Raw genomic sequence first — 27,998 nt, 5'->3', positions numbered from 1 at the left:
TTCCTAACATGAGATGCGGGAGTCCTTGTCCTGATCAGGGGAAGGAACTTACAGATGGGAGTTGAGGGTTCTGTGGATGAGAAGAGATTCTAGTTGAGATCATGAAATAGCTGGGTTTCAGGTTCCTGGTTGCCATTAGGAGTAAGAGGCAATCTAAAAGAGGAGGGTTCAAGTCCTCATTATAGGGGCCTGGGCTCTAATCAGAGTCAGGAAGGTCCGTCCTGTTTGCAGTCTTTTGCCATGCGCAGTTGGGAGCAGTGGTAATGTGGGCGTTTAGGTCGTGAGTAGGCGGGGCTGTAGTGCGTGAGAGGAATAGTTCCAAAAGGTCCTGAAGTGGGGAAACAATGACCCGGTGGTATAAATTACAGACCGGCGAAAGCAACCCAGCAACCCTGTGCCAATTCCAAACCCGACATGGATCCACTATCGTTCTGCGCAGGCGCAGCACGGGCCGGCTCCGGCGCCACGGTTGGAGGCGGGCCCTGAAGAGCGGGGCTTGAAAGCCTCATTCTGCGCTTGCGCCTAAGGGGCGTGGCGGTCGCACCTGCGTGAGTTGGGGGAAGGAGGAGGGGCGAGGTGACGCAGGCGTAATAATAGAGAAGGTGCCAGAAAGATCCAAAACAAGTGGCTGCGGCCGTCGCCCAGGAGTCGTCAGACGCCGGATTCTGGTGAGGATCCAGAGAGGCCTAAGGGCGAGTAAGGGTGTCGGGTAGACGAAGGCACCTGGGTGCTGGGGAGAGGGCGGTGCCGTCCATACAGGGCGTGGGGGTCGGGTTCGGACAGCAACGCTTGTGTTGAGGGAAGGGCTGATTTGGTCGGTCCCACTTGTAGCGGCCAAAGGGTCGTTTTCGATGATAGCACTCGGGTGGAGCCGTGGGGCTAATCGGGCAGTACCGATGGACGGAGCCCAGGGGCACGTTCGAACGGTACTTTCCAGAGTCAAAGGGCAGTCAGGCTTGTTCGGACCGAATCACTTGGTCGGTTCCGGAGACTGGTTCGGAACATACCACCTGGGGAGGGGCGTTCGGGCTCTGTGGGCCCGACCGATCGGAGGTTGAGTGAAGTCTGGCGTCTCGACCTGTTACTAGAGGACCTCGGATGTTACCATTCCCTTCCGAAGGGAGGGGGAGGCTGAGAGATCTGGGGTGTGAGGGTGGCCGTGCCCCTCTTCCGGGGGCCGGGGGACATACTGGTGGGATTGGCGTTTGGGCCCCCAAGTCTCTGACCACAGCCCCCTCCCCGCTGAGTGGGTTCTAGGCCCTGGTTCGAGCTTGTTCCGCCCCCCTCCCCCGGGTATGGCGCTGTCTGGGTCGACCCCTGCCCCGAGCTGGGAGGAGGATGAGTGCCTGGACTACTACGGGATGCTGTCGCTTCATCGTATGTTCGAGGTGGTGGGCGGGCAGCTGACCGAGTGCGAACTGGATCTGCTGGCCTTCCTGCTGGACGAGGCCCCCGGCGCCCCCGGCGGCCTATCCCACGCCCGTAGTGGCCTGGAGCTGCTGCTAGAGCTGGAGCGCCGCGGGCAGTGCGACGAGAGCAACCTGCGGCTCCTTGGGCAACTCCTGCGAGTGCTGGCCCGGCACGACTTGCTGCCGCACCTGGCACGCAAGAGGCGCAGGCCAGGTATGGTGGAATGGGAGACCGATAGACTTCCAGTGGGGAGAGGGCCTTACTCTGCATCTGGACCCCCATCGTACCCTGATATGGACAGTTCCATATCAGACAGCTCATATCCTATTCCACTGTCCCCTCCTCCCAGAGTATCAATGAGAAACACAAGAGGGAGGAGGTATGGCTTTGGGAGGGGCAAGCTTGTGGAATTTGGCCACATCAATAATGATGTTTGTCACCACTGTTTATGGAGGGCTTGTTTCATGCCAGAACACAGAGTAAGCCTTTTATATGAACTATCACCTTATATCCTCCTGGTAATACTATGAAGAAGTCCTGTTACCGTCCCACAGTCCAGGGAAAACAACAGGTTTAGAGATGTTAAGTAGCTTGCTCATATATAAGAACTGAATCCTGTGTGCCGGGCGCAGGAGATACAAGGTGATAGGACAGTATGCTTATTACGTGAGGTTTACGTTTATTGGGGGAATCAGGTATTAAAACAGATAAACGACTTACTTTTTTTTTAACATATGGTTATAGAAACACTAAAACAAAGTAATGATATAGAGAAAGTAGGGAGTTTTTCTAAGTGAAGGGAGGTCTCTTACATTGGATAACCAGTCAAGACCTTTCTGAGAAAGTGACATTTGAACTGAGGCGCACTGCTGCCACCATATATAGAAAATTCCAGGGAGAGGGCCTGACCTGTGGTGGTGCAGTGGATAAAGGGTTGACCTGAAACGCTGAGGTCATCTGCTCGAAATCCTGGGCTTGCCAGGTCAAGGCACATTTAGGAAGCAACTACTACAAGTTGATGCTTCCAGCTTCTCTCTCCCCCTCTCCCCTTCTCCCCCTCTCCCTACCTCCTTCCTTCCCTCCTTCCCTTCCTACCACCTTCCCTCCCACCATCCTCTTTCTCTAAAAATCAGTAAATAAAATCTAAAAAATTCCAGGGGAAAGAAAGGCAAGTTTTGAAGCTCTGAGACAGGAATGAGTTTGGCATCATCAGAAGCCAGTGTGGCAGGAGCAGGGGGGGGGACCAAAGAAAGGGTAGAGAGGTAGGTGAGAAGCCGCATCACAGGGGCTTGCAGAGAACACAGAAAGTGAGAGCTAGAATTCATACTCAGCTAGTTTGTATCCAGAGTTGATGCCCTTTATCCTTGTGAGGGAAGGACAGCAGTCCCGTGAAGGCCAGGAGCCCCGTGCATGGATAGGCCTTGAACTGTTAAGGCCTTGGTGGGATTACTTGGCAGGGTGCAGGGCCTGGTTTGGAGAGGTGGGTTTTGAGGCTCCCCTGCCCAGAAAAAGCCAATGGGGTTTAGATAACCTGGAGAAGAACAGCACTAGGGAAGAACCAAGCACTTTTGGTATGCATGGTGGTCAGGCTCAGAAAGAGAAGATTGGGGAACCTGAACAGAGGCCTGCTTACTCCTTGGGCCTTAGGGAGAGCTGGGGCAGTAGATGGTGGGCAGCATTGCAGCAATCCTGACCATGACTCAGTCTGTAGAGTAACACCGACTGAGTCTTCCTCTATGTTGGGAGGCATCAAGCAACCATTGGACAGGAGGTATTGGGAATGGAATGGGTATTTGGACTCTGATCTCTGGGGAAATCAGATACCCTGTGTGGGTGTGGGGGGGTTGTTCATCTCAGGGGGTCTGAATTGGAGGCTGGGCCTGGGAAAGGTCAGAGGCTATGAATACTTCTTTCCATTTTTCTCTCCCCACAGTGTCTCCAGAACGCTATAACTATGGCACCTCCAGTTCTTCTACAAAGAGAACGGAGGGTAGCTGTCATCACAGTCGGCAGTCGAGCAGCTCTTCAGATGCTCAGCAGGGCCAGTGGGAGACAGGTGAGCCCAGCTGGATGGGCATGAAGGTGGTTTTTCTTTCTTTCTTCTGCACCCTGGTGAACCTCTCCCATCCTGGCCCGTCAAGGAAGGGGCCCAAGGAGTTATTCTGTCTCATTTATGCTTTGTGGGTTTACTATTTCTACAAAAGTACAAGTCCAGAAGCAATGTATAGAGTTGTTTCTCATGGTTTTGTATTTTATCTAAATGGCATCCCATTTATGGGTTCATCATTCTTTATGTGGTTGTCTTTGCTGGACATATTTCTGAGGTTTATTCATGTTTAATAACTCTAATTGGAATCTTTTAATTATTGTGCCAATTAATTTACTGTCTCCCCCCCCCCCCTCCTTTTTTTAGGATTTTACTTATTGATTTGAAAGAGAGAGAGAGAAAGGTGGGGGGAGGTGGAGCAGGAAGCATTAATTCGTAGTTGCTTCTCATATGTGCCTTTGGTCAAGTCGGGTTTCATACTGGTGATGTCAGCATTACAGGTCAATACTTCATCCACTGTACCACCACAGGTCAGGTCCCCTCCACTTAATTTTTTTTTTTTTCCCATTCAAATGCCTTTATTTATTTATTTATTTATTTATTTTGTATTTTTCTGAAGCTGGAAATGGGAGGCAGTCAGACAGACTTCCGCATGCGCCTGACCAGGATCCACCCGGCATGCCCACCAGGGGGCGATGCTTTGCCCATCCGGGGCGTCGCTCAGTTGCGACCAGAGCCACTCTAGCGCCTGGGGCAGAGGCCAAGGAGCCATCCCCAGCGCCCGGGCCATCTTTTGCTCCAGTGGAGCCTTGGCTGCGGGAGGGGAAGAGAGAGACAGAGAGGAAGGAGAGAGGGAGGGGTGGAGAAGCAGATGGGTGCCTCTCCTATGTGCCCTGGCCGGGAATCGAACCCGGGACTTCTGCACGCCAGGCCGACGCTCTACCACCGAGCCAACCGGCCAGGGCCTCTCATTTTTTAATTATTCAAACAATTTTAAATGTATAGAGAAATTAAAAGATTAGTATAGTCAATATGTTCATATCTTTCTAAATTCAGTAACTTTACGTTCATTTTTTTACTTTTACTTTACATGTTTGTATACCTAAGTATTATTTTGTTGTTTTTGTTTTTGTTGAATTCTTTGAAAGTAAATTCTAGGACTTGATCCCTAAATCAGCTGGCCTCTCCTAAGAATAAGGAGATTCTCATCCTCAACTTCATGACAATTACCATACCTAATACGGTACACACTAATTCTCTGATAATCTTAATGGGCCATTTTCTTTTCTTTTACAAGGGCAGGGAGAGAGGGACAGACAGGCAGGAAGAGAGAGAGATGAGAAGCATCAGCTTTTAGTTCTGGCAGCTTAGTTGCTCATTGATTGCTTTCTCATATTTGACTTGACTGGGGGGGGGGGCTTCAGCTGAACCAGCGACCCCATCTCAAGCCAACAACTTTGGACTCAAGCCAGTGACCTTTGCGCTCAAGCCAGCATCCATGGGGTCATGTCTATGATCCCACGCTCAAGCCAACAACCCCGTGCTCGAGCTGGTGATCTTGGGGTTTCAAATCTGGATCCTCAGCATTCCAGACCGACACTCTCCACTGTGCCACCACCTGATCAGGCCTATTGGGCCATTTTCATATTTATAAAGACTCATAGTTGAGTTATGATTTTCTTTTTTAAAGCGACGGGCAGACAGGAAGAGAGAGACATGAGAAGTATCAGCTCATAGTTGCAGCACCTTAGTTCTCTGATTGCTTCTCATACATGCCTTGATGGAGAGCGGCTTCAGCTGAGCCAGTTATTCCTTGCACAAGCCAGTGACCTCGGGGTTTTGAAACAAGTTTCGAACCTTGGTCCTCAGTGTCCCAGGTCACCACCATCCACTGCGCCGCCACCTGGCTTAAATTTTAAGATGTCTCCTTAACCCCATACTATAAAAATGAAATTCCTCCCCAACCCATACATTTTTCTTTTTTTCCACAACATTGACTTCCTGAGTCTTACCGGACCAGTTATTTTGTGGAATGATCCAATTATTTCTGGAGGTATCTGATAATTTCCTAATGGTGTCATTTAACTTGTCCCTTTGTCCCTTAATATCTCCTGTGAAGTGGGAATTGGGTCTGGAGGCTTGATTCAATTTAGGTTCCACTGTTTGGCAGGACTGTTTCTTGGTTGATGCCATGTGCTTTGCATTGGAGTACATTAGGAGAAAGAAGGTCTGATTTTCCTGTTGTGAGGGGGCAGGTTTGATCTCTTAAAGTGATATCTGCTGTATTGATCCTTTGCAAAGGGACATTTTTCCCCTTTATGGTTAGGAAATGATCTACGGAATGACACTTCAACACATCCTGTTCTCCAGCAGCATCTCCAGTGGGCTTAGCATCCATTGGTGAGTCCTGCCCGAACCATTATTATGCTGATGTTCAGAAAATGGTGATTTTCTAGTTCTTTCATTTTTCTACATCTATTAGCCGGCATTTTTTCAAGAGGAGTTTTCTTTTTTTTCCAATACAGTCTCTGCCCTCTTCCCTTTTTTTGGTAGAAAGTATCACTGTGGATTTGTGTTCTTTATTTACTGTATTAAAATTAATTAGTCTTTCTTCCTGATGTTCAAATTGGCTAACTCCTGGGTTGTTGTTTTATATTTTCCATTGATTTTCCAGTAATAGAGCTGAAGGGGGGAAAGGAAGAAAGAAAGAGAGAAACATCAACTCACTGTTTCACTTAATTGTTTCTTTCTTTTTTTAGTTGTGTACTCATTCCTCATTTCTCATACATGCCCTGACCAGCTGTTGAACCTATGACCTCTGGTGCTCTGGGTGGATGTTTTATCCACTGAGCCACCTGGCCATGGCCTCCTGTGTCTTTTTTTTAAAGAGAGACAGGAAGGAAGAGATAAGAAGCATTGATTCGTATTTGCATCACTTTGGTTGTTCACTGATAGCTTTCTCATGTGTGCCTTGACCGGGGTACTGCAGCTGAGCCAGTGACCCTGCACTCAAGCTAGTGAGCCTGCACTCAAGCCAGATGAACCCACTTTCAAGCTGGCAATCTCAGGGTTTCAAACTGACAGAGCAACGTCTCAGGTTGGCATTCTATCCACTGTGCCACCACTTGGTCAGGCTCCTTTTGTTTTTTTGACTAATCTCTGTCACGGACTGGGTGCTTCCTGCTTTGTGGCACTGCAAGATGTGACACTCACCTGTACTTTTCCTTCCCTATTCCTGTTATCACTGTTTTCAGAAGTCTGGTTCCTTTATAGGTAGTTATATTTAGAGACCAAGATTTGTCTGTCCTGTGGTGGTGCAGTGGCTAAAGCGTTTACCTGGAATGTTGCGGTTGCTGGTTCAAAGTCCTGGGCTTGCCTCATCAAGGCACATATGACAAGCAGTGAATGAACAACTAAAGTGAAGCAGCTATGAATTGATAGTTCTTGCTCCCCTGCTCCTGTCCTCTCTCTATAAAACAATAAGTAAAGTCTTAAAAAAAATAAAATAAAAGACCAAATTTGACCAGTGATGGCACAATAGATAAGATTGTCAACCTGGGATGCTAAGATCCCAGGTTTGAAACCCCAAGGTTGCTCCCCAAGGTTGCTGACCTGAGCGTGGGCTCATCTGGCTTAAGCGGCTTGAGTGTGGGATTATCGACATGATCCCATGGTCTCTGGCTTGAGCCCAGAGGTCGCTGGCTTGAGCAAGGGGTCACTGGCTAAGCTTGAGCACCCCCTTCCCATCGAGGCATACATGAGAAGCAATCAGTGAACAACTAAAGTGTCACAACTAAGAGTTGATGCTTCTCCTCTCTCTGTCTGTCTCTTTCTTTCACTTAAAAAAAAAAAAAAAAAAGGAAGAGAGACAGATTTGGGTGCTGAGTGTGTATTGTACATCGTTTCTAGGCTCTTTCAGCGAACAGTTAGAAACTTTTTTAAAGTTCATATTAGTGCCTGACCAGGCTGTGGCACAGTGGATGGAGTGTCAGACTGGGATTCAGAGGACCCAGGTTTGAAACCCCGAGGTTACGGGCTTGAACGCAGGCTCACCAGCTTGAGCCCTCTGTTGTAGCCCCCCTGTCAAGGTACATACGAGAAAGCAATCAGTGAACAACTAAGGTGACAGAGGAGCTGCAATGAAGAATTGATGCTTCTCAAGAAGTCTCATCCCTTCCTGTCTGTACTTACTTGTCCTCTCTTTCAGTTTCTCTCTCTCTCTTTGTCACAAAAAAACACATTAGTTTATATTAGTATTTTAATTGAAAATTAACATATAAGGATTTTTTCTTTTATACTGAAAATGTTGGTTCTTAATAATAATGAGATATGGATTTATTTGCTTTCCTTTACAACAATAAAACATTAGCTTCAAAATTATAGTGTTGATGCCACTGCTGACTCTATGTAACGAAGGAAACCACATATTTGTGGTTCTGGTCCTTGAGAGTAAGGCCAATTGAGAGTTTGTATTCAGAATGATCATCCAGGTACCTTGAAATAATTCTTTTCTGCACCCATTATGTTACCAATTATATATAGTTAGTTTCATTTTCTTTCCATTTTACTTTTTTGTTTTTTAGTGAGAGGTCAAGAGAGAAGGACAGACAGGCAGATAGACTGGAAGGGAGAGAGATGAGAAGCTTAACAACTCATAGTTGCAACACTTTAGTAGTTCATTGATTGCTTTCTCATATGTTCCTTGACCAGGGGCTCCTGCCCAGCCAGTTAACCCCTTGCTCAAGCCAGCAACCTTTGGGCTTAAGTTGGTAACCCTGTGCTCAAGCTGGTGAACCCACGCTCAAGCCAGATGAGTCCGCACTCAAGCTGGCAACCTCGGGGATTTGAACCTGGGTCCTCAGCATCTCAGGTCGATGCTCTGTCCACTTAGCCACCACCTAATCAGGCTTTACTTAATGATTTTAAGCGGGAGGGAGAGAGAGTGAGAGGGGAAACAGATTTGTTCTAGGCACATGAAGACTAGGCTCTAACCAACTGAACTACCCAGCCAGGGTAGTTCATTTGTTTCTGTTTGTATTTAATTTTATGATTTCTTTTATTTTCTAAAAATTTTTTGACTGTCAAAACTAAAGATGTAAAAGAGATGTTCTTAAAAGTATCACTTCCACTGTGTTCCTCCCTCCAGTAAATAGGTAATCAGTTTCATTTATTTTTAATTTTTCTTACAGTGTTTCACCTTCAAAGATGGCAAATATGTATATATTCTAGTTTCTCTTCCTATCTGAAATATAACAAGCTGTAGACACCTCTTTTGCAACTTGGTTTACTTCACCAAACAATCTATCCTGGAAATTACTCTGTATTCTTATTGTCTCATATTTACATTGTTTCCAAATATGTGCAATCAGAACCTATAAACAATGCCTGTAGCTGTCCCATTGTTGGTCTCCTGGTGTGAGAGCGCAGGAGTAACTGAATGGTCACACCTGGGAGTGGGATTGCTGGCTGGGGGTGCATGCTTGTTGATCCTTAAATCTAGATGACTCCATGTTGTACTCATTCCCCATTTTACAGACAGGGCCTCCAAGGCAGAGGTGCTCACCCAGGCTCTCATGGAACAGAGAACGGCCTGCAGCTCTTCCCTGGGCCCTGGGCACCTGCCTTGGTTCTCTGCCTATCATCTGGTCCTCAACTGTTTCATTCTTTCATCAGGCGCCCCACCAACCAAGCGTCAGCGACGGAGTCGGGGCCGGCCCAGTGGTGGTGCCAGACGGCGGCGGAGACGGGGCCCAGCCATCCCCCGGCAGCCGCAGGAGCAGACCAGACCCACCTCAGAAGGCAAAGTGACCTGTGGTAGGTGTCTTTGGGCCTTGGGGAATGCATGTACAGTACCCATGGCAGACTGCTGAGCCAGAGGACAAGAGGAATGAGTACTTGTCTGGGGTGTGGCACACCTAGTGACACGTAGGATGTTGGCAATAGTTATTTTTTATTTACTTATTTTACTGATTTTAGCAAGAGAGGAAGAAGAGAGAGAGACAGGAACATCAACCTGTTCCTGTATGTACCCTGACCAGGGATTGAACTGGCAACCTCTGCATTTCAGGACAATGCTCTAACCAACTGAGCTGTCTGGCCCGGGCCTTTTTTTTTTTTTTTTTTTTTGATTGATTTAGAGAGAGGAGAGTTAGAGAGGGAGAGAAGTGGGGAAGAGGGGAACGAGAAGTTGGAAGCATCAACTTATAGTAGTTGTCTTGACTGGACAAGCCTGGGATTTTGAACAAGCGGTCTCATTATTGCAGGTTGATGCTTTATCTGCTGCGCCACCACAGGTCAGGCTGGGCAGCATTTCTTGTCCCTCTTTAGCACAGTGGAATCATTTTTTCTCTATTCACCTTGCTTATCTTCATTCTGTCTGTAGTTGAAGGATCACATCCTGTGCCACCTCCCCTAAGAAGCCTTCCCTGACAACTCGCTGCTTCCCATTTCGTTTGTTTATTCAGCAAATATTTGCAAGATGTATTTATTCAACAATCATTTCTTCTGCAGGGGTAAAAACAGGACTCTAGGATAAGCTGCCCAATTTACCTTCTGGCCTTAACAATTAAATAGTCTGTCTGATCTTGGGCAGGTGACTGAACCTCTCTGTGTCTCAATCTCCATATCTGTAACAACAAAACTAATAATGGTACCTTCCAGCCAGGATTGTTGAAAGAGAAAATGAGTTAACACACACAGTACACTTGGAACAGCACCTGGCCTGGGCTCTTGCTATGTACCAGTTTTCCCTTTTCTTTTTTTCTTTTTTTTTCATTTTTTCCGAAGCTGGAAACGGGGAGGCAGTCAGACAGACTCCCGCATGCGCCCAACCGGGATCCACCCGGCATGCCCACCAGGGGGCGATGCTCTGCCCCTCTGGGGCGTCGCTCTGTTGCATCCAGAGCCAGTCCAGTGCCTGAGGCAGAGGCCACAGAGCCATCCCCAGCGCCCGGGCCATCTTTGCTCCAATGGAGCCTCGCTGCGGGAGGGGAAGAGAGAGAGAGGAAGGAGAGGGGGAGAGGTGAAGAAGCAAATGGGCGCCTCTCCTGTGTGCCCTGGCTGGGAATCGAACCCGGGACTTCTGCACGCCAGGCCGACGCTCTACCGCTGAGCCAACCGGCCAGGGCCAGTTTTCCCTTTTCATTGTCACTGTGCTTGTGTGTTTGGGGCTGGAATAGCCGTGAGGTCTTTTCCCTTATGGAGATGACCTTTTTCTAGTAGATTGACAGAGCAGTGAAACTGAGCTCATTGTAGACAGTAAGCCTCACCAAGACAGGGTGGGGGTGGGGAGCCTGACTAGGCGGTGGCGCAGTGGATAGAGCATCGGACTGGGATGCCGAGGACCCAGGTTCGAGACCCCGAGGTCGCCAGCTTGAGCACGGGCTCATCTGGTTTGAACAAAGCTCACCAGCTTGGACCCAAGGTCGCTGGCTTGAGCAAGGGGTTACTCGGTCTTCTGAAGGCCCGCGGTCAAGGCACATATCAGAGAGCAATCAATGAACAACTAAGGTGTCACAATGTGCAACGAAAAACTATGATTGATGCTTCTCATCTCTCCGTTCCTGTCTGTCTGTCCCTGTCTATCCCTCTCTATCCCTCTCTCTGACTCTCTCTCTGTCTCTGTAAAAAAAACAAAAACAAAAAAAGACAGGGTGGGGAGCAGGTGGATGAGAGGGTGGAGTAGCCCATCAGGCCTCCAAGTGGGTGCGAGTTTGGCTTTTTTTACATATAGCAAGTCCTATCAAGGGATTTGAGCAGAGGGGTGAGGTGATCTGATACCTTTGTTTTCAAAGGAGCTCTGACCCCATCTGGAAAAGCAGTTAATAAATGAGTTAGGATTTGTAAGTACTTAGAACAACTCCAGGCACACGGTACATGCCCTGTCAGGGTGCATGTTAAATAAATTAAAGTGGGAGCAGGGAAATGAATGACAAGGCTGCCCAGTCCAGCAAGAAGGAGAGATCTGATCTGTGGTGGTCATATTGGATAGGGCAAGAAGGAGTAGACTAAGGAAATACAGATGTAAAGCTGACTGGACCTGTCAAAGATTGGGTTGGGTGGGTTGAGGGGACTCTGCTGTGGATGAGACTAGATACCTGAATACTGGCGGGTCAGGAGGAACAGACCAACTGAGCCAGCCTGTGTCCTCAGACAGCTTGAGGGGTAATTACCAGAGTCATCAGGCTGACTAGGTTGACCAGGGACTCAGCCTCTCTAGGGAGCAGGCCAGGCTGAGGCTGCAGAGGAGTTTTGCCAGTGGAGGCATCAGGTCTCTTCCTCGAGGGCAGGGAGGTTGTTCATGGGGTGTGGCTGGCTGTTGATGGGGGATGGTAAGCAGGTCTGACTGCTGACTCACCAGGCAGGGTGGGGCTGGAGTGAGGCTCTCCCCAGTGGGGCCCTGGTTTTTCCCTCTGAAAGCAGAGACGGCTTACTTAATGAGGCCCAGTCCCAGGGGTGGAAGGAGGCTCCCTAGACCTGAATGAAGAAAGAACCTGCTGCTCTTGCCTCCTCTTCACTTGTGACAGTTGTGGGGGTTGACCTTCCACTGAAGGGTAGAACCAGACTAAACTGAGGGCTGTAGAGTGTGAGGAAGGAGATGTGGGGGTAGGTGGGGGGGGGGGGGTGTCCTGGGCTTGCACACAGGACCTCTGGCTTTCCACATCCCTCTTAGGGCCATCCACTGGGTACTGTGCTGAGCCTGCTACCCACCTGGCCTTGAATTCTCAAGATAGTATTGAGGTATTAGGGGGTGGCCTTCATTGTGCAGAGAAGAGGCAGGGTGGGGCTGGGCTCAAAAGGTCTGTTTCTTTGGTGATTCCATATGCATTTCTAGAGTGCTTACACTAGGTGTAGCAGAGATGGAAGGCGCTTGCCCTCACAGAGCTTGAGTTCTGGTGGGAGGAGAAAGCCAAGAGACAGAGATGTCGGATGTGTGCTGAGAAGAGAAAGCAGGGCAAAAGGGTAAGGGTGATGGAAAGTGCAGTTTTAGATGTATTTTCTAAATAGGATGGTGTAGACAGGCCTGTCAGAAGATTGTGTGGATGGCTGGGGTAGAATATTCCAGGGAGAGGGGACAGCAGGATCCCAGGCCCAAGAGGGAGTGTGTCAGTAGTGGTGAAGAGGTGGCAGGGAAGATGGCAAGATTGGAGTGGAGGGAAGGAGGTGGGGTTGCTAGAAGGTGAGGGCAGGAGAGATGACCAGGGTCCATTCTACAGAGCCTGAGTCATGGGCTTGGGCTTTGCTTTCATTCATTCATTCCTCATTACTTACTTATTTTGCGAGAAAGAGAGAGAGAGAGATAGACACAAGAAGGGAGAGAGATGAGAAGCATCAACTTGTAGTTGTGGCACTTTAGTTGTTCATTGATTGCTTCTCATACATGCCTTGACCTGGGGGCTCCACCTGAGTCAGTGACCCCTTGCTCAAGCCAGCAACCAACTTTGGGCTCAAGCCAGCGACCTTGGGCTCAAGACAGTGACCTTTGGGCTCAAGCCAGTGACCATGGGATCATGTCGATGGTACCATGCTCAAGCCAGCAACCTTGGGATCATGTTGATGATAATACACTCAAGCTGGCAACCTCATGCTCTAGCTCAGTGGTAGTCAACCTGGTCCCTACCACCGACTAGTGGGCGTTCCAGCTTTCATGGTGGGCGGTAGCTGAGCAACCAAAGTATAAATAAAAAGATAGATTTAGCGTGCGGAGGACCCGGGTTCGATTCCCGGCCAGGGCACATAGGAGAAGCGCCCATTTGCTTCTCCACCCCTCTGCCGCGCTTTCCTCTCTGTCTCTCTCTTCCCCTCCCGCAGCCAAGGCTCCATTGGAGCAAAGATGGCCCAGGCGCTGGGCATGGCTCTGTGGCCTCTGCCTCAGGCGCTAGAGTGGCTCTGGTCGCAATATGGCGACGCCCAGGATGGGCAGAGCATCGCCCCCCTGGTGGGCAGAGCGTCGCCCCCTGGTGGGCAGAGCGTCGCCCCTGGTGGGCGTGCCGGGTGGATCCCGGTCGGGCGCATGCGGGAGTCTGTCTGACTGTCTCTCCCTGTTTCCAGCTTCAGAAAAAAGAAAAGAAAAGAAAAGAAAAAAAAAAAAAAAAAAAAAAAAGATAGATTTAACTATAGTAAGTGGTTTTATAAAGATTTATTCTGCCAAACTTAGCGAAAATCCGACATAAAGTACTTGGTAAGTAATTATTATATGCTTTAACTTGCTATAACTCTGCTTTATAAATTTTATAAAGTAAAGTCACTTCCCTACTTATAAATCACCATTACTGTGGAACTGGTTGGGTGGTTAGGAAATTTTACTACTAACAGAGATACAAAAGTGGGCGGTAGGTATAAAAAGGTTGACTACCCCTGGTCTAGTTGGATGAGCCCACGCTCATCCTGGTGACCTTGGGGCTTTAAACCTGGGACCTCAGCATCTCAGGTCGATGCTTGATCCATTGTGCCACCACCAATCAGGAGCTTTGTGTTATTTTTTTTTTTAAGTGATAGGCTGAGCTTAAAATTGGAATGATGGGCTGAGCTTTGCTTTTCCCTCAATGCTTTCTATCACCTAGCTTTAGCAGTTGTCAGCTTGTGGCTGGTGTCATTTATTTCATCAGCCATATTGTTTGGAAGTCAGTTCCAGGTGTCTAGTTATTTCATCTGTAGGTCTTCCCTCCCTCCCTCCCTCCCTCCCTCCCTCCCTCCCTCCCTCCCTCCCTCGTTTCCTCTCCTCTCTTCTCCTCTCCTCTCCTCTCCTCTCCTCTCCTCTCCTCTCCTCTCCTCTCCTCTCCTCTCCTCTCCTCTCCTCTCCTCTCCTCTCCTCTCCTCTCCTCTCCTCTCCTCTCCTCTCCTCTCCTCTCCTCTCCTCTCCTCTCCTCTCCTCTCCTCTCCTCTCCTCTCCTCTCCTCTCCTCTCCTCTCCTCTCCTCTCCTCTCCTCTCCTCTCCTCTCCTCTCCTCCCCTCCCCTCCCCTCCCCTCCCCTCCCCTCCCCTCCCCTCCCCTCCCCTCCCCTCCCCTCCCCTCCCCTCCCCTCCCCTCCCCTCCCCTCCCCTCCCCTCCCCTCCCCTCCCCTCCCCTCCCCTCCCCTTCCTTCCTCTTCCTGCCTTCCTGCCTTCCTTCCTTTTTTTTATGGCAGAGACAGAGTCAGAGAGAGGGACAGATAGGGACAGACAGACAGGAAGGGAGAGAGATGAGAAACATCAGTTCTTCGTTGCAGCTCCTTAGTTGTTCATTGATTGATTTCTCATATGTGCCTTGACCGGGAGCTACAGGAGACTGAGTGACCCCTTGCTCGAGCCAGCTACCTTGGGCTCAAGCTGGCGAGCCTTGCTCAAACCAGATGAGCCTGCGCTCAAGCTGGCAACCTCGAGGTCTTGAACCTGGGTCCTCCACATCCCAGTTCAACGCTCTATCCACTGCGCCACTGCCTGGTCAGGCTCATCTGTAGATTTTTCATTATGTACTTTTCTTTTACAGAGAGAGAGTCAGAGAGAGGGATAGATAGGGACAGACAGACAGGAACGGAAAGAGATGAGAAGCATCAATCATCAGTTTTTTGTTGTGACACCTTAGTTCATTCATTGATTTCTCATATGTGCCTTGACTGTGGGGCTATAGCAGACTGAATAACCCCTTGCTCAAGCCAGTGACCTTGGGTCCAAGCTGGCGAGCTCGGGGTCTCGAACCTGGGTCCTCTGCATCCCAGTCCGATGCTCTGTCCACTGCATTACTGCCTGGTCAGGCTCATTATGTACTTTTAAAGGTTAAGAATTATTGGCCCTGGCCAGTTGGCTCAGTGATAGAGCATTGACCCGGCATGTGGAAGTCCCAGGTTCGATTCCTGGCCAGGGCACACAGGAGAAGCGCCCATCAGCTTCTCCACCCTTTTCCCTCTCCTTTCTCTCTATCTCTCTTCCTGCAGCAAGGCTCCATGGGAGGAAAGTTGGCACGGGCGCTGAGGATGGCTCCATGGCCTCTGCCTCAGGCACTAGAATGGCTCTGGTTGCAGCGGAGCAACACCCCAGATGGGCAGAGCATCGCCTCCTGGTGGGCATGCTGGGTGGATCTCAGTTGGGCGCATGCAGGAGTCTGTCTGCCGCCCTCTGCTTCTCACTTTGGAAAAATACAAAAAAATAGAAAAGAACAGTTAAGAATTCTTTTAAAACTTAGTATTGGCCCTGGCTGGGTGACTCAGTGGATCAAATGTCATACCGGTGCACCGAGTTCACGGGTTTGATCCCTGGTCAGGGCACATACAGATATAGTCAGTGAGTGCACAATTATACGAAACTACTAAGTGGAACAAAGAGTTGATGCTTCTCGCTCTGTCTCCTTTTTTACCCTTCTCTCTTCCCTTCTCTTTTTTTCTATTTCTCAAATAAATGGAAAATTTTTTTTAAATTAACAGTAATGTCTTTTTATTTATTTATTTTTGTTTTTTTGTTTTTCTGTATTTTTCTTTCTGAAGTTGGAAACGGGGAGGCAGTCAGACTCCCGCATGCGCTCGACCGGGATCCACCCGGCATGCCCACCAGGGGGCGTCGCTCTGTTGCAACCAGAGCCATTCTAGCGCCTGAGGCAGAGGCCATAGAGCCATCTTCAGCGCCCGGGCCAACTTTGCTCCAATGGAGCCTTGGCTGTGGGAGAGGAAGAGAAAGATAGAGAGGAAGGAGAGGGGGAGGGGTGGAGAAGCAGATGGGCGCTTCTCCTGTGTGCCCTGGCCGGGAATTGAACCCAGGACTCCTGCACCCCAGGCCAATGCTCTACCACTTAGCCAACCGGCCAGGGCAGTAATGTCTTTTTAAATTTATTTATTTGTTGTTTATTGATTTCAAAGAGAAAGGGAAAGAGAGAAAGACAGAAATATCATTTTTTCTGTATGTGTCTTGACCCAGGGATTAAACCGACAACCTTTTGATATCGGGACAATGCTCTAACCAGCCAAGCTATCTGGACAGAGCTAACAACTTTTTTTTTTGTGACAGAGACAGAGAGAGGGACAGATAGGGACAGACAGATAGGAATGGAGAGAGATGAGAAGTATCAATTCTTTGTTGTGGCATCTTAGTTCATTGATTGCTTTCTCATGTGTGCCTTGACCCGGGGACTACCGCAGACCGAGTAACCCCTTGCTCAAGCCAGCAACCTTGGGCTCAAGCTGGTGAGCCTTGCTCAAACCAGATGAGCCTGCTCTCAAGCTGGTGATCTTGGGGCCTCAAACCTTGGTCCTCCCCGTGTCCGAGTCCAACGCTCTATTCACTGCGCCACTGTCTGGTTAGGCAACAATAATGTCTTAATAGTAAATATATATGTAATTAGTGCCATATTTCCACTTGTCTCACAAGTGTTGGTTCTCCTAACTCTCTCCTAATCTATAGGATTCCTCTGCCATCTCTTTTCTCTTCCTTGCCTTTCCCAAAGACTGGATTTTGCCAGTTTCATTCTGTGGTAGGGTTGATTGTGTTCTCCTATTGTCTGTATTTCCTAAAAATTGGTGAATGGGGCTGAAAAGGCTTGATCAAATGCTGGTTTGACATTTCAGTTTTTCACACTCACTTCCTGGGTGGGCTTGTGTTCTTACGACTTTGTCTAACACTAGTGGCAGCTTCTCATTGCCTTGATCCATTAGTTCAGTAGAGGTTGAAGAACTTGACATTTGATACTTTGACTCTGGCTGTGCCTTGAGGAAAATACTGGAGAAAGAAAAAGGTCTTACTGTTGTCCAGAGGAGAGTGGTCCTCGCCCTGTGTGGCAGTGGGGACAGAGTCTTTCTGTTGGAGGACACTGGCTGCGTCTCTGCCCTGTACCATGGGAGCACAGGTCCTCTTTGTCCCTAGTCTTCCTAGTAGGATCTCCCAGAGTGCAGACCTGAGTGAGATTCTCTGTGGCCCTAGGCCACATCTAGCACAGGGACTGGCATGCAAGGCTGCTTACCTGATCTGAGGCGTGTCCCTCATATCTCCCTGGTACCACACGGGGAAGTCCCTTCCAGTTTCCTTTGTGTTCCATTCTGCCCCAGAAGAAAGACTGGTGTTGTGTGGGTTTGGGGGACCAGAGGGTTTTGAGGCCCACTTGAATTCAGGAAACAGGACTAGCTCTCCTCTGGAGAAAGACATAATCCCCCTGACCTGAGGGTAGGGAGCATTTCCCTCCCGCTGCCAAAGTGAAAAGGGACTGCTGACAAATGCTTAGTGTTCCTGGCCACAGGAAGCAACTCAACCAGCTGTCAACCCAGGCTACAGACATGCTGGGTGCTCTTCCTGCTGCATCCCTCACTGTCATACCTGGGTCAGCCCATCTACTTCTCTCCATGTCTACTTCCATCCGGGGCCAGCCACCTTCAGCCTTCCCTGACTGGTGCCCTTGCCCTTTTCCTGACACCCTGCTGCACTCGGAGGATGTGATGAGTGCCAGGCCCTGGCCTCAGTTTTTTACCTGCATCCGCCATGTAATCCTCACAGTGAGCCTGTGAGAGGAGGTGCTGGGGTGAGGGTGTCTAATGGAGGAGGCCATTGAAATGTGGAGAGGTGTGGTCACCTCAAGAGGTCCCAGACTCCCTGCCGGGGTGTCACCCCCTCCAGTTGTCCCCTTGTGCCCATCTCCACCGAGATCTAGCCTCTGAATTTTCATGTGCCTTCCTCTTTTCTGGGAATGCTGCTCTTATCTCCTTCTGTTTTTCTGTCTTGACCTGCTTGTGTCCTCATTCACATTTCACTTCCAATATCGTTTGCTGGAGAGATCCTCTCTGATCATTTCAATCTAAATTATACTTTGTGCCTGATCTGTGGTGGCACAGTGGATAAAGCGTCGACCTGGAATGCTGAGGTCTCCAGTTTGAAACCCTGGGGTTGCCTGGTCAAGGCACATACGGGAAGCAACTACTACAACTTGATGCTTCCTGCTCTTCATGCCCCCCTTTCTCTCTCCTCTCTCTAAAATCAATAAATAAAATCTTTAAATTACACCTTGTTCTCTGTAATTTTCTTTCCTCACCCTCAGGATATCTTTTAATTATAGATTTCTGTGTATGGTTGTTAGAGGCAGAGAACAGGATAAGGGTATTAATAGCTTGGCCTCTGCAGCCAGGCATCTCAGTTGGAATTCCAGCTCTGCCATTTTCTTTGTGGCTTGGGTAGGTGACTCATCCCCTGTGCCTCAGTTTCCACATCTGCAAAAAGGGGATAATTGCACTGCTGTAAAAGGTTGCAGGGATAATTAGAGGGTCAATAAGTATGAAGTGTATGCCAGTCTTCAGTAAGTACTTTCGAGGTATCACCTATTGTTATTAAATTATTTTGGTAAGGAATCAAGGGGAGATTGTACATATGCTGTGGTCCAGGGCCAGTGTTGGAAGGGCAGTTCACATAATGCACGGCCTCTGTGTGCTGTCCTCTTGTGTTCTAGACCAAGGGTGGACCGTGGTCTCATGAAGGGTTTCCTCCTGTGTGAATGGAGGTAATGAAGGTGCCCGAGAACTCCTGGCCTGAGATAGAGAAAAGACCTTGAGTAGGGCCAGGCCCATGGGAAGTGCTCCCTAAATAGGGGTTACATATGTCTTCCGGTTCCACCTGTGGCGGGGTGCTCATGTCACCCCCATGTTGCTGGCCCTCAGTAAATAGTTGTTGAATGAAAGAATGAATGAGACACACAGAACTGTACTCTGGTTCCATCTTCCTTCTAAACCCCCCCACATGTTATGGGGTGGATTCTGGATGCATAGACAGTTTATGCCACTGGTCTACTAGTAATCTGCTGAGGGGAAAGGTGGTCTGGGAGGGGATTCACCTGGGCAGACATGGTAGTGGGGCTGTTTGGCCAGAGGAAGCTGGCAGGACATGTTTGTGAGTGAGTAAGGCTTGTGCTAGGAGCATTTCCTTATGACTAGAGGGCAGAGTATGGAAGGATGTAGCCAGGATTGAAGGAGATGAGGGAGGAGTTTGGCTCAGGGGCCTCGGCAAGAAAGGGCAAGGTCTGGGTAGGGGCTGTGGAGCTGGAGACAAGTGTCAAAAGCACGGTTCATGTTTCTGAGTGTGTTCTGGGTTGTAGGCCCTGGTTCAAGCATTTCACAGGTTGCCTCATTTCATCCTCATTACCCTACTCTGTAGCAGGGATCTCTTGTGTCTTTGGTTTTCAGATGGGGAAACTGAGACTCAGGTGAGGTCACATGCCCAGAGCCCCATAGCTGGAGAGTGGCAGAGCTGGCACTTGCTGCAAGGGCTGTCGGACTTTGCGCCCTGGCTCTGCGTCTCTGCCACAGCCCTGTGTGCCTTGGACAGGTGCTGCCCCTTCCAGCCTTCTGTTCCCCCACCCGCACAGATTGAGGGTATGGTCAGATACTCATAGGAGTCAAGGATGTGAGGCCTGAGGTCTTCCCTGGTCCTTTGGATGGATGTAGGGAGCTGGGCTGAGTGCCGTGGGAGGTCCTGGGGGTTGAGGCCAGGCAGCTTTCTCTGGGCCTCAAGCAGAGAGGGGGAGGTGCCCCTGGAACAGGAGGAGGAAGGGTTTGGGGTTTGGAGTGGGAAGAGGAGGTCGGTGGTGCTGAGAAGGCATCTGGGAGAGCAGGGACTTGCCTTCTACTTTCTGCTCTGCTGCTCACATGGTCTGTGAAAGGTGAAGGAAGTCCAGGATGTGACACCTCCTCTCCCAGAGCTTCAGTTTCCTCATTTGTCAAAGGGGTTGAATGTGGTCTCTGCCCCACAGGGCTTATCCTCCAGAATCCCCTGAGGGAAAGTGGTTGGCTCCTCCGAGTTGTTGTAGTAAGAAGCAATCAGCCTGACCTGTGGTGGCGCAGTGGATAAAGCATCGACCTGGAAATGCTGAGGTCGCCGGTTCGAAACCCTGGGCTTGCCTGGTCAAGGCACATATGGGAGTTGATGCTTCCAGCTCCTCCCCCCCTTCTCTCTCTCTCTCTCTCTCTCTGTCTCTCCCTCTCTGCTCTAAAAGTGAATAAATAAATAAATAAATAAAATTAAAAAAAATTAAAAAAAAAAAGAAGCAATCAGTGAAATAAAGTGCCGCAACTATGAGTTGATGCTTCTCGCTCTCCTTTCATGTCTGTCTGCCCGGCTGTCCCTCTCTCTCTCTCTCTTTCTCACTAAAAAAAATTTTTTTTCTTTTAGTTATTTTAATTTTATTTATTTAAAGATTTTATTGTCATTTTAGAGAAAAGAAGGAGAGAGAGAGAGAAGGGGGGAGCAGTGGGAGCATCAATTCCCATATGTGCCTTGACCAGGCAAGCCCAGGGTTTCAAACCAGCAACCTCAGTGTTCCAGGTCAATGCTTTATCCCCTGTGCCACCACAGGTCAGGCAGTTATTTTTATTTTATTTTTTTTTACAGAGACAGAGTGAGTCAGAGAGAGGGATAGACAGGGACAGACAGACAGGAACGCAGAGAGATGAGAAGCATCAATCATCAGTTTTTCGTTGCGCATTGTGACACCTTAGTTGTTCATTGATTGCTTTCTCATATGTGCCTTGACCGTCGGCCATCAGCAGACCGAGTAACCCTTTGCTCGAGCCAGTGACCTTGGGTCCAAGCTGGTGAGCTTTTGCTCAAACCAGATGAGCCCGCGCTCAAGCTGGCGACCTCGGAGTCTCGAACCTGAGTCCTCAGCATCCCAGTCCGACGCTCTATCCACTGTGCCACCGCCTGGTCAGGAAGTTATTAATTTTTAGAGAGAGGGAGGAAGGGAGAGAGATGCACAGAGAGAGACAGACATCCATTTGTTGCTCCACCTATCATACCATCGTTGGTTGATTCTTGTATGTGTCCTGACTGCGGATCCAACCTGAAACCTCAGTATGTTGGGATGACACTGAAACCAATTGAGTGCCCAGCAAGGGCCCATTTATTGGTTTTAGAGAGAGAGGAAGGGAGAGAAAAAGAGTGACAAGCATTTATTTGCTATACATACGCATTTATTGTTTCATTCTTTTTTTATTTTAATTTTTTTATTTGATTTTGGAAAGAGAAGAAGGGAGGGCGTGGACATTGATTTGTTGTTACTACTATGTGTTCATTGGGTGATTTTTTAATTTCTTTTTTTTGTGAGAGAGAGACAGAAGATGGACAGACAGGAAGGGAGAGAGATGAGAAGCATCAATTTTTCATTGCGGCACCTTAGTTTTGTTTTTTTTTTAATTTTTTTGGGGGGGTATTTTTCTATTTTTTATTTATTGATTTTTATTTATTGATTTTTAGAGAGGGGGGGAGAGAGAGAGAGAGAGAGAGAGAGAAAGGGGAAGAGCAGAAAGCATCAACTCCCATATGTGCCTTGACCAGGCAAGCCCAAGGTTTCGAACCGGCAACCTCAGTGTTCCAGGTCAATGCTTTATCCCACTGTGCCACCGCAGGTCAGGCGTGGCACCTTAGTTGTTCATTGATTGCTTTCTCATATGTGCCTTGACCGGGGGGCTACAGCAGAACAAGTGACCCCTTGCTCAAGCCAGTGACCCCACGCTCAAGCTGGTAAGCCTGCGCTCAAGCTGGCAACCTCGGGGTTTTGAACCTGGGTCCTCCATGTATCAGGCTAACACTCTATCCACTGCGCTGCCACCTGGTCAGACTCATTGGGTGATTGTTTTATGTGCCCTGACTTGGGAATCAAACCTGCAACCTTGGCTATTGGGATGACACTGTAACCATCTTAGCTACCTGGCCAGGACCTGGTTGATTCTTGTATGTGCCCTGACTGGGGATTGAACCTGCAGCCTTTGGTATCTGGATGATGCTCTAACCAACTGAACTACCTTGCCAGGGCAGTAGTAGTAGTAGTTTTAAATGGGATGGTTGGTGTGGGCCTCATTGGAAAGGTGACATCTGAGCAAAGACCTAAAGGAAGTGAGGGGGCAAGTGCTTTGGAGACTGGGGACTGAGCATCCCCCACGGATGGAGAGGCAGGGCTGAGCCGAACCTGCCTCATGGTGGGTGGGGAGCAGCAAGGAGGTAGTGGGGCTCGAGTGGGGCACATGAGAGAAAGAGGAGGGCGCCAGGTCAGGCGGTGACAGAAGCCAGACCACAGGAGGGAAGCTATGGGAGGGTGTCATCTGTACTGGATGTGGTTACCAGAGGGGGAAGGATGTGGGGCAGGTGCTGTGCAGCCCACAGGGTAATGGGAGGAGACTGCAGAGGAGGCTCAAGAGAGGGAGGAAGGTGCCAGTCCCCCTGTGCAGTGTGTCAGGTATCAGCCCGTCACTGATCAGTCCCCCTTTCTCCACAGACATCCGGCTCAGGGTACGAGCAGAGTACTGCGAACATGGTCCAGCCTTGGAGCAGGGTGTGGCATCCCGGCGGCCCCAGGCACTGGCGCGGCAGCTGGACGTGTTTGGGCAGGCCACTGCAGTGCTGCGCTCTCGAGACCTGGGCTCCGTGGTGTGTGACATCAAGTTCTCGGAGCTTTCCTATCTGGACGCCTTCTGGGGGGACTACCTAAGCGGTGCCCTGCTGCAGGCCCTGCGAGGCGTGTTCCTGACTGAGGCCCTGCGTGAGGCTGTGGGCCGGGAGGCTGTCCGCCTGCTGGTTAGTGTGGACGAGGCTGACTACGAGGCTGGCCGACGTCGGCTGCTGCTAATGGAGGAGGACAGGGGACGGCGCCCACCGGAGGCCTCCTGATCCTAGATCTGGCAGGACTGACCTCGCTTTCCAGCCTTTGGCCGCCTTCTCCCCAGGAGGATGAAGACGATATTTGCCCCTAGGGGACTGTCACTGCAGCAGCTCTTGAGGACTGAGACAGGCAGACAGATGGCCAGGTCCTCTGACAGCCTGGCATCTTGAGAGCTCCTCTGACAAGATACGGGCTCTGAGGCCTAAACCACTTCCAGCTGAATTTCCTTTCCAAGCTCCCCCATCCCCACCCTCAGGTATGTCCCTTCAGCTCCAGGAGGCCAGGGGCTCAGGCATGCAGATCCCAAAGGGAAGGAGACATAGCCACATACTCACCAAAGGCCCCTTGCACATTGTGTCCCCAACTCTGGGCTGTGTGCACACAGTGCCCCCATGGAAATCTCCCCTGGGCTCCTGCCCTGGCTTGCTTCACACGATTCTTTGGCCTAAGGGCTTCTCTCTCAGGATCTCTGATGTTACTGCCCCCTCTGGACTTCAGGCACTGGAACTGGGTGCACACTGGGCCTGCTCACCTTGCCCACATATCTCTACAGCCAGACAAGGTTCTGCCCACCTTCCACACACAGACCTGGCCCTCCACCTTCTGATTCCCAGAGCTGGATGCAGACTCGCACAGGATTACACACAGTGTCATTTGTGTGTTACCAGCTGTATCAAACCAAGTGTGCTATGGCCAAGTGTGCTAAGGCCAGGACCAACTGCCTTCTCAGCAAGGGAAAGGCAAAGGCTTGGGTCTTTTATAAATGGCGCCAATAAAACTGCCCTGGAAGGGGCTTAGGTGGGCATCAATGCTTCCTGGAACTCATTTTTAATGGGCTGGAGGAAGGAACTGCTGAAAGCCTGGGCCTAATTCCAATCCTGGAGTTCCTGGCCTAGTATCAGGCAGGAGGGTGAGCAGGCTATACTAGTTGTTACCACAGGCTTGCCCTCTGGGCCTCCGGTTCCTCATCTGTCAAAGAAAATGCTGCCTTGGAGTCACAGATGCTCCCAGCCCCATTTGCACATGCTTGACTCCTTGGGAATGTGGTGTTTCTAACTTGTTCTGTGATGTGGGCCAGCTCTCTGCAAGGCGGACAGAGCTCAGAGGTTTGGAAACCAAACAGCAGCAGCCAGGCTTCTCTGCCTAGAACCCCTCCAGTTGATTCTTCACCTGTCACACCTGTATAGTCAAAATTGGGATCTCTGTTCTTCCTCTTTCTGAGGTAGTTGTGGTCTCCTGCTCTTGCTTCATCTTTTGTTTATGGGCTTGGGAACTCAAGTTTTTTACACGATACCCAGGGTTTTCCTTTCTTTTGGGGAAGGGAGCTGGGGCTAGAATGGACAGGGATTCCAACTGCTGGCCCTTCCTTGGGCAGGGGGTGGGCCTGCACACACCTAGGAACCTGTCCTGGACTCGACTTGTGCTGATGAACGGGGTAAAGTGGCAAGTTGAAGAGTTGAGTGCTGTCCAGGAGTCAAGCACTGATCCAGACTGTCCATGTACCTTCTCTGGGAGGGAGCTAAAGTCTACTGTTAGCTCCCTGTGTGAAGTAGGGATTTTGACAGGAAATTGACTCAGAGAGGGAGAGTGACTTGCCTGAGGGATAAAGAAGCAGCTCTGCCCTAGTGGGCCAAGTTAGGTTGGGGAGGGAGGAGCATCTGCACTTTCTGCTTTCCTTGACCTGGGACACTCCTTGGCTTGGCAGGAGTAGGCTTTCTTTACTGGATCTTCGAGATTTGGGACTCGACTTGGGCTTTACTGTGCTAAGGACTGACTTTTCAGGCCACGGTTCCTGACGTTTCACCCCTAGTTACTGATGGGCCCCCACCAGCCCCCTTGCTGGACAAGATTCAGGCCTGTCCTTTGCTTCAGGGCTCAGTTACTGCTACAAATCTGGCTGCCTGCCTCAGCCCCGCCCTAATTAGGCCCTTCCCACAAGGCCCACCCCCTTCAGGTTCCCTTTTCAACATCTCAGTGCTGCTTCAGGCTAGCATGTGCATTGCGGGGAGGTAAGGGATCCTAACTTCAAGGCCCTCTGAGCAAGGGAGCGAGGGAGCCGGAGCAGAGGTGCAGTTCTTGCCATGTGGCGGGAACCTGTAGGCATTTTGCGCCTCCAGAGCCACCCTGAGTGCATATGTTATGGAGCCCTCCTGGGCTTGTTAGAGCCCTCACTTGGTGCGGGGGTGACCTGACAGACTCCTGAGGCCCAGAAATGGGTCAGACCCAGGCCTTAAAGGACAACTCAGGAAGATCAAAGAACTATAGAAGTCAAGAAAGATTTGTGGGGCTGGGCTTGAACAGGCTGCGGCCAAGGAAATAGGAGACTAGGAGCTCAGAGGAAGGCAAGCCATGGTTTCACAAAGGCAGGGAGCCTGCAGCTGGCTCCTGAAGGATGAGTAGGAGATCAATAGGATGACAGGGGATATTCCAGGCTGAGAACCTCGCTTAAACCTTAGGGAACACTCCTGAAGGAGATACAGAGATGGACAGTTTAAGTGGTAATGTAGAGTCAGCCACCCCCTCATTGTGTTCACGGTCTTTGCTGCCACATGCTGGCAGACTGACGTGGGCCTTGACAATTATTGATACAACGTAAGTGGAAAGGTGAAGCGGGCCCAGTGGGCCTGGGGCATGGAAGCACACGTTCCCCAAGGCCTCCAAGGGCCAGGCCTTGGGTTGGCTTCTGCTGGGGGCCCTGAGAGGACTCCAGCCTGAGTGCTGGCTTCTGTCCTGGTGGGTGAGCCAGACTGGGACACCGAGGGGCAGCTCAGAGCGGTCAGTGACTGAACAGGCAGCAGAGGCTGGAGGAGCCCCAAGGATACTGGGTGGAGGGAGCCAGGAAAGCTTCATGGATTGGAAAGCTCCCTGTTCACTCTTAAAAATTAACGCCACAACCAGCACCACCAGGATACATTTTAATTGTGACTATAACATAAAACATAAGTGTACAGTTAAGTTGTAAAATACCTGTGCCTCCCGTTCAAGACTACATGGCCAGTACCCCAGCAGCTCCCCCACCCCAACTCCTTTCTGTCCTGTGGTTCCTCCTGATCACAGCTCCACTCTCCCTGCATAGGAACACTACCCTGACTTTGACAGTAATAATTTCTTGCTTTTCTTTAACTTTCTAGTTTTACATCACCCAGTGATATAGGTAATTTTACCTCTCTTTGCACTTGACATAAATGGCATCATAAAATATGTTTTGTTTCTGGTTTTGCTCGATGTATGTGTGAGTTTCTTCCATATGTTTATTTGTAGTTGACCTATTTTTTTTTTAATTTTTTAAAATTTATTCAATTTAGAGAGGAGAGAGAAAGGGAGAGAGAGACAGAAGAGAGAGAGACAGAGAGGGAGAGAGAGAGGAGAGAGAAGGTGGGGAGGAGCTGGAAGCATCAACTCCCATATGTGCCTTGACCAGGCAAGCCCAGGGTTTCGAACCGGCGACCTCAGCATTTCTTTCCAGGTTGACGCTTTACCCACTGCACCACCACAGGTCAGGCTGTAGTTGACCTATTTTTATAAACATCCCACAACTAGTCCATGCATTACACTGTTGATGGACATTTAGGTTGTTTCCAGTTTGGGGCTGTTAGGAATAATGCTGCTGTGAACATTCTACATGTTTCTTTTTTTGTGACAGACAGAGAAAGGGACAGATAGGGACAGAAAGGCAGGAAGGGAGAGAGAGAAGCAGCATCAGTTCTTTGTTGCGGCACCTTAGTTGTTCGTTGATTGCTTTCTCATATGTGCCTTGACCGGGGGGCTCCAGCAGAGCGAGTGACCCCTTGTCAAGCCAGCGACCTTGGGCTCAAGCCAGTGACTGTGACACTCAACCTGGATGAGCCTGTGCTCAAACTGGTGACCTTGGGGTTTCAAACCTGGGTCCTCCGCGTCCCAGTTTGATGCTCTACCCACTGCGCCACCGCCTGGTCAGGCTCTACGTGTTTCTTGATGAACAGATGCTTACATTTCTGTTGGCATTTAGCTAGAAGTGGAATTTGTGGACATGGGTAAAGTATGTTCAGGTTTGGTAGATACTGCCTATGTTAGTTTTCCTAGAGCTGCTGTAACAGCCACAAATTTCATGGCTTAACACAACAGAAATGTATTCTCATGCTCCTGGAGGCCAGCAGTCTAAAGTCAGTATCACTGGGACAAAGTTAAGTTGTCAGCAGGCCCATACTCCATTTGGAGGCTCTAGGGAAGAATTTGTTCCTTGCTTCTTCCTAATCCTGGAGGCTGCCAGCAGTCCTAGGTTTGTGGCCACATCACTCCAACCTCTTGCCTCTGTGTCACAGTTCCTCCTCTTCTGTCTGTGTCAAATCTCCCTTTACCTCCCTCTTATAAGGATTATGAGAGGCACACTGGAATAATTTAGGATAATCTCATATAAAAATCCTTATTTTAATCACATCTGCAAAGTATTTTTGCCACATATAATAACTCACAGATTCCAGGGATTAAGCCATGGACATCTTTGGGGGGACATTTTTTAGTCTACCATACTCATAAATCTTTTTTAAAAATAAATGTTTATTAACTTTAGAGGGAGAAGAAGGAAGGGGGAGAGAGAGAGAGAGAGGATCAGAAGGAAAAGAGAGAGAGAGGCAGGAACAGCAATCTCTGTGTGTACCCTGACTAGGAATCAAACTGGCAACCCCTGCGCTTTGGGACAATGCTCTAACCAACTGAGCTATCTGGCCAGGACATAAACTGTTTATACCAATTTACTCTCCCATCAGTGCTGAATGAGAGTTCTCTTTATTCACATCCTTGCCCGTACAGTATTGTCACACTTTAATTTTGCCAATCTGACAGATGTGTGGTGATATGTCGTGGTTGGTTTTTTTTTTATTCTGAGGATTAATTTCTCTTTGGATGAGGAGTAGGTGGTCTTTAGGTGGATAGAATGAGCAAAGGTATTCTAGAGAGGTGGAATAGCATA

The 27,998-nt window shown here is 49.5% G+C and overlaps 1 protein-coding gene across 1 annotated transcript; it reads left to right on the top strand.

The window, feature by feature from the left end:
• Window positions 1–529: 529 nt before the first annotated feature.
• DEDD2 (death effector domain containing 2) lies at window positions 530–26,266 on the top strand. The gene is made up of 5 exons (XM_066271950.1): window positions 530–668; window positions 1,258–1,623; window positions 3,344–3,466; window positions 9,131–9,271; window positions 22,667–26,266. The coding sequence occupies exons 2-5, from the start codon at window positions 1,296–1,298 to the stop codon at window positions 23,056–23,058; spliced, it is 984 nt and encodes a 327-aa protein (XP_066128047.1). The 5' UTR covers window positions 530–668; window positions 1,258–1,295; the 3' UTR covers window positions 23,059–26,266.
• The last annotated feature ends 1,732 nt before the right edge of the window (window positions 26,267–27,998 follow it).

Source organism: Saccopteryx bilineata, chromosome 3, assembly GCF_036850765.1.
Source record: "Saccopteryx bilineata isolate mSacBil1 chromosome 3, mSacBil1_pri_phased_curated, whole genome shotgun sequence".
Classification (NCBI taxonomy): domain Eukaryota; kingdom Metazoa; phylum Chordata; class Mammalia; order Chiroptera; family Emballonuridae; genus Saccopteryx; species Saccopteryx bilineata.
Note: the sequence above shows the minus strand (reverse complement) of the source record. Positions and strands in the feature narration are given on the sequence as shown.

Excerpts from the sequence above, each read along its gene's own strand:
- DEDD2 (XM_066271950.1), top strand. The coding sequence starts at position 1,296 with ATGGCGCTGTCTGGGTCGACCCCTGCCCCGAGCTGGGAGGAGGATGAG. Across the intron at positions 1,624-3,343 it reads ACGCAAGAGGCGCAGGCCAG|TGTCTCCAGAACGCTATAAC; the intron begins GTATGGTGGAAT and ends CTCTCCCCACAG. Across the intron at positions 9,272-22,666 it reads AGAAGGCAAAGTGACCTGTG|ACATCCGGCTCAGGGTACGA; the intron begins GTAGGTGTCTTT and ends CTTTCTCCACAG.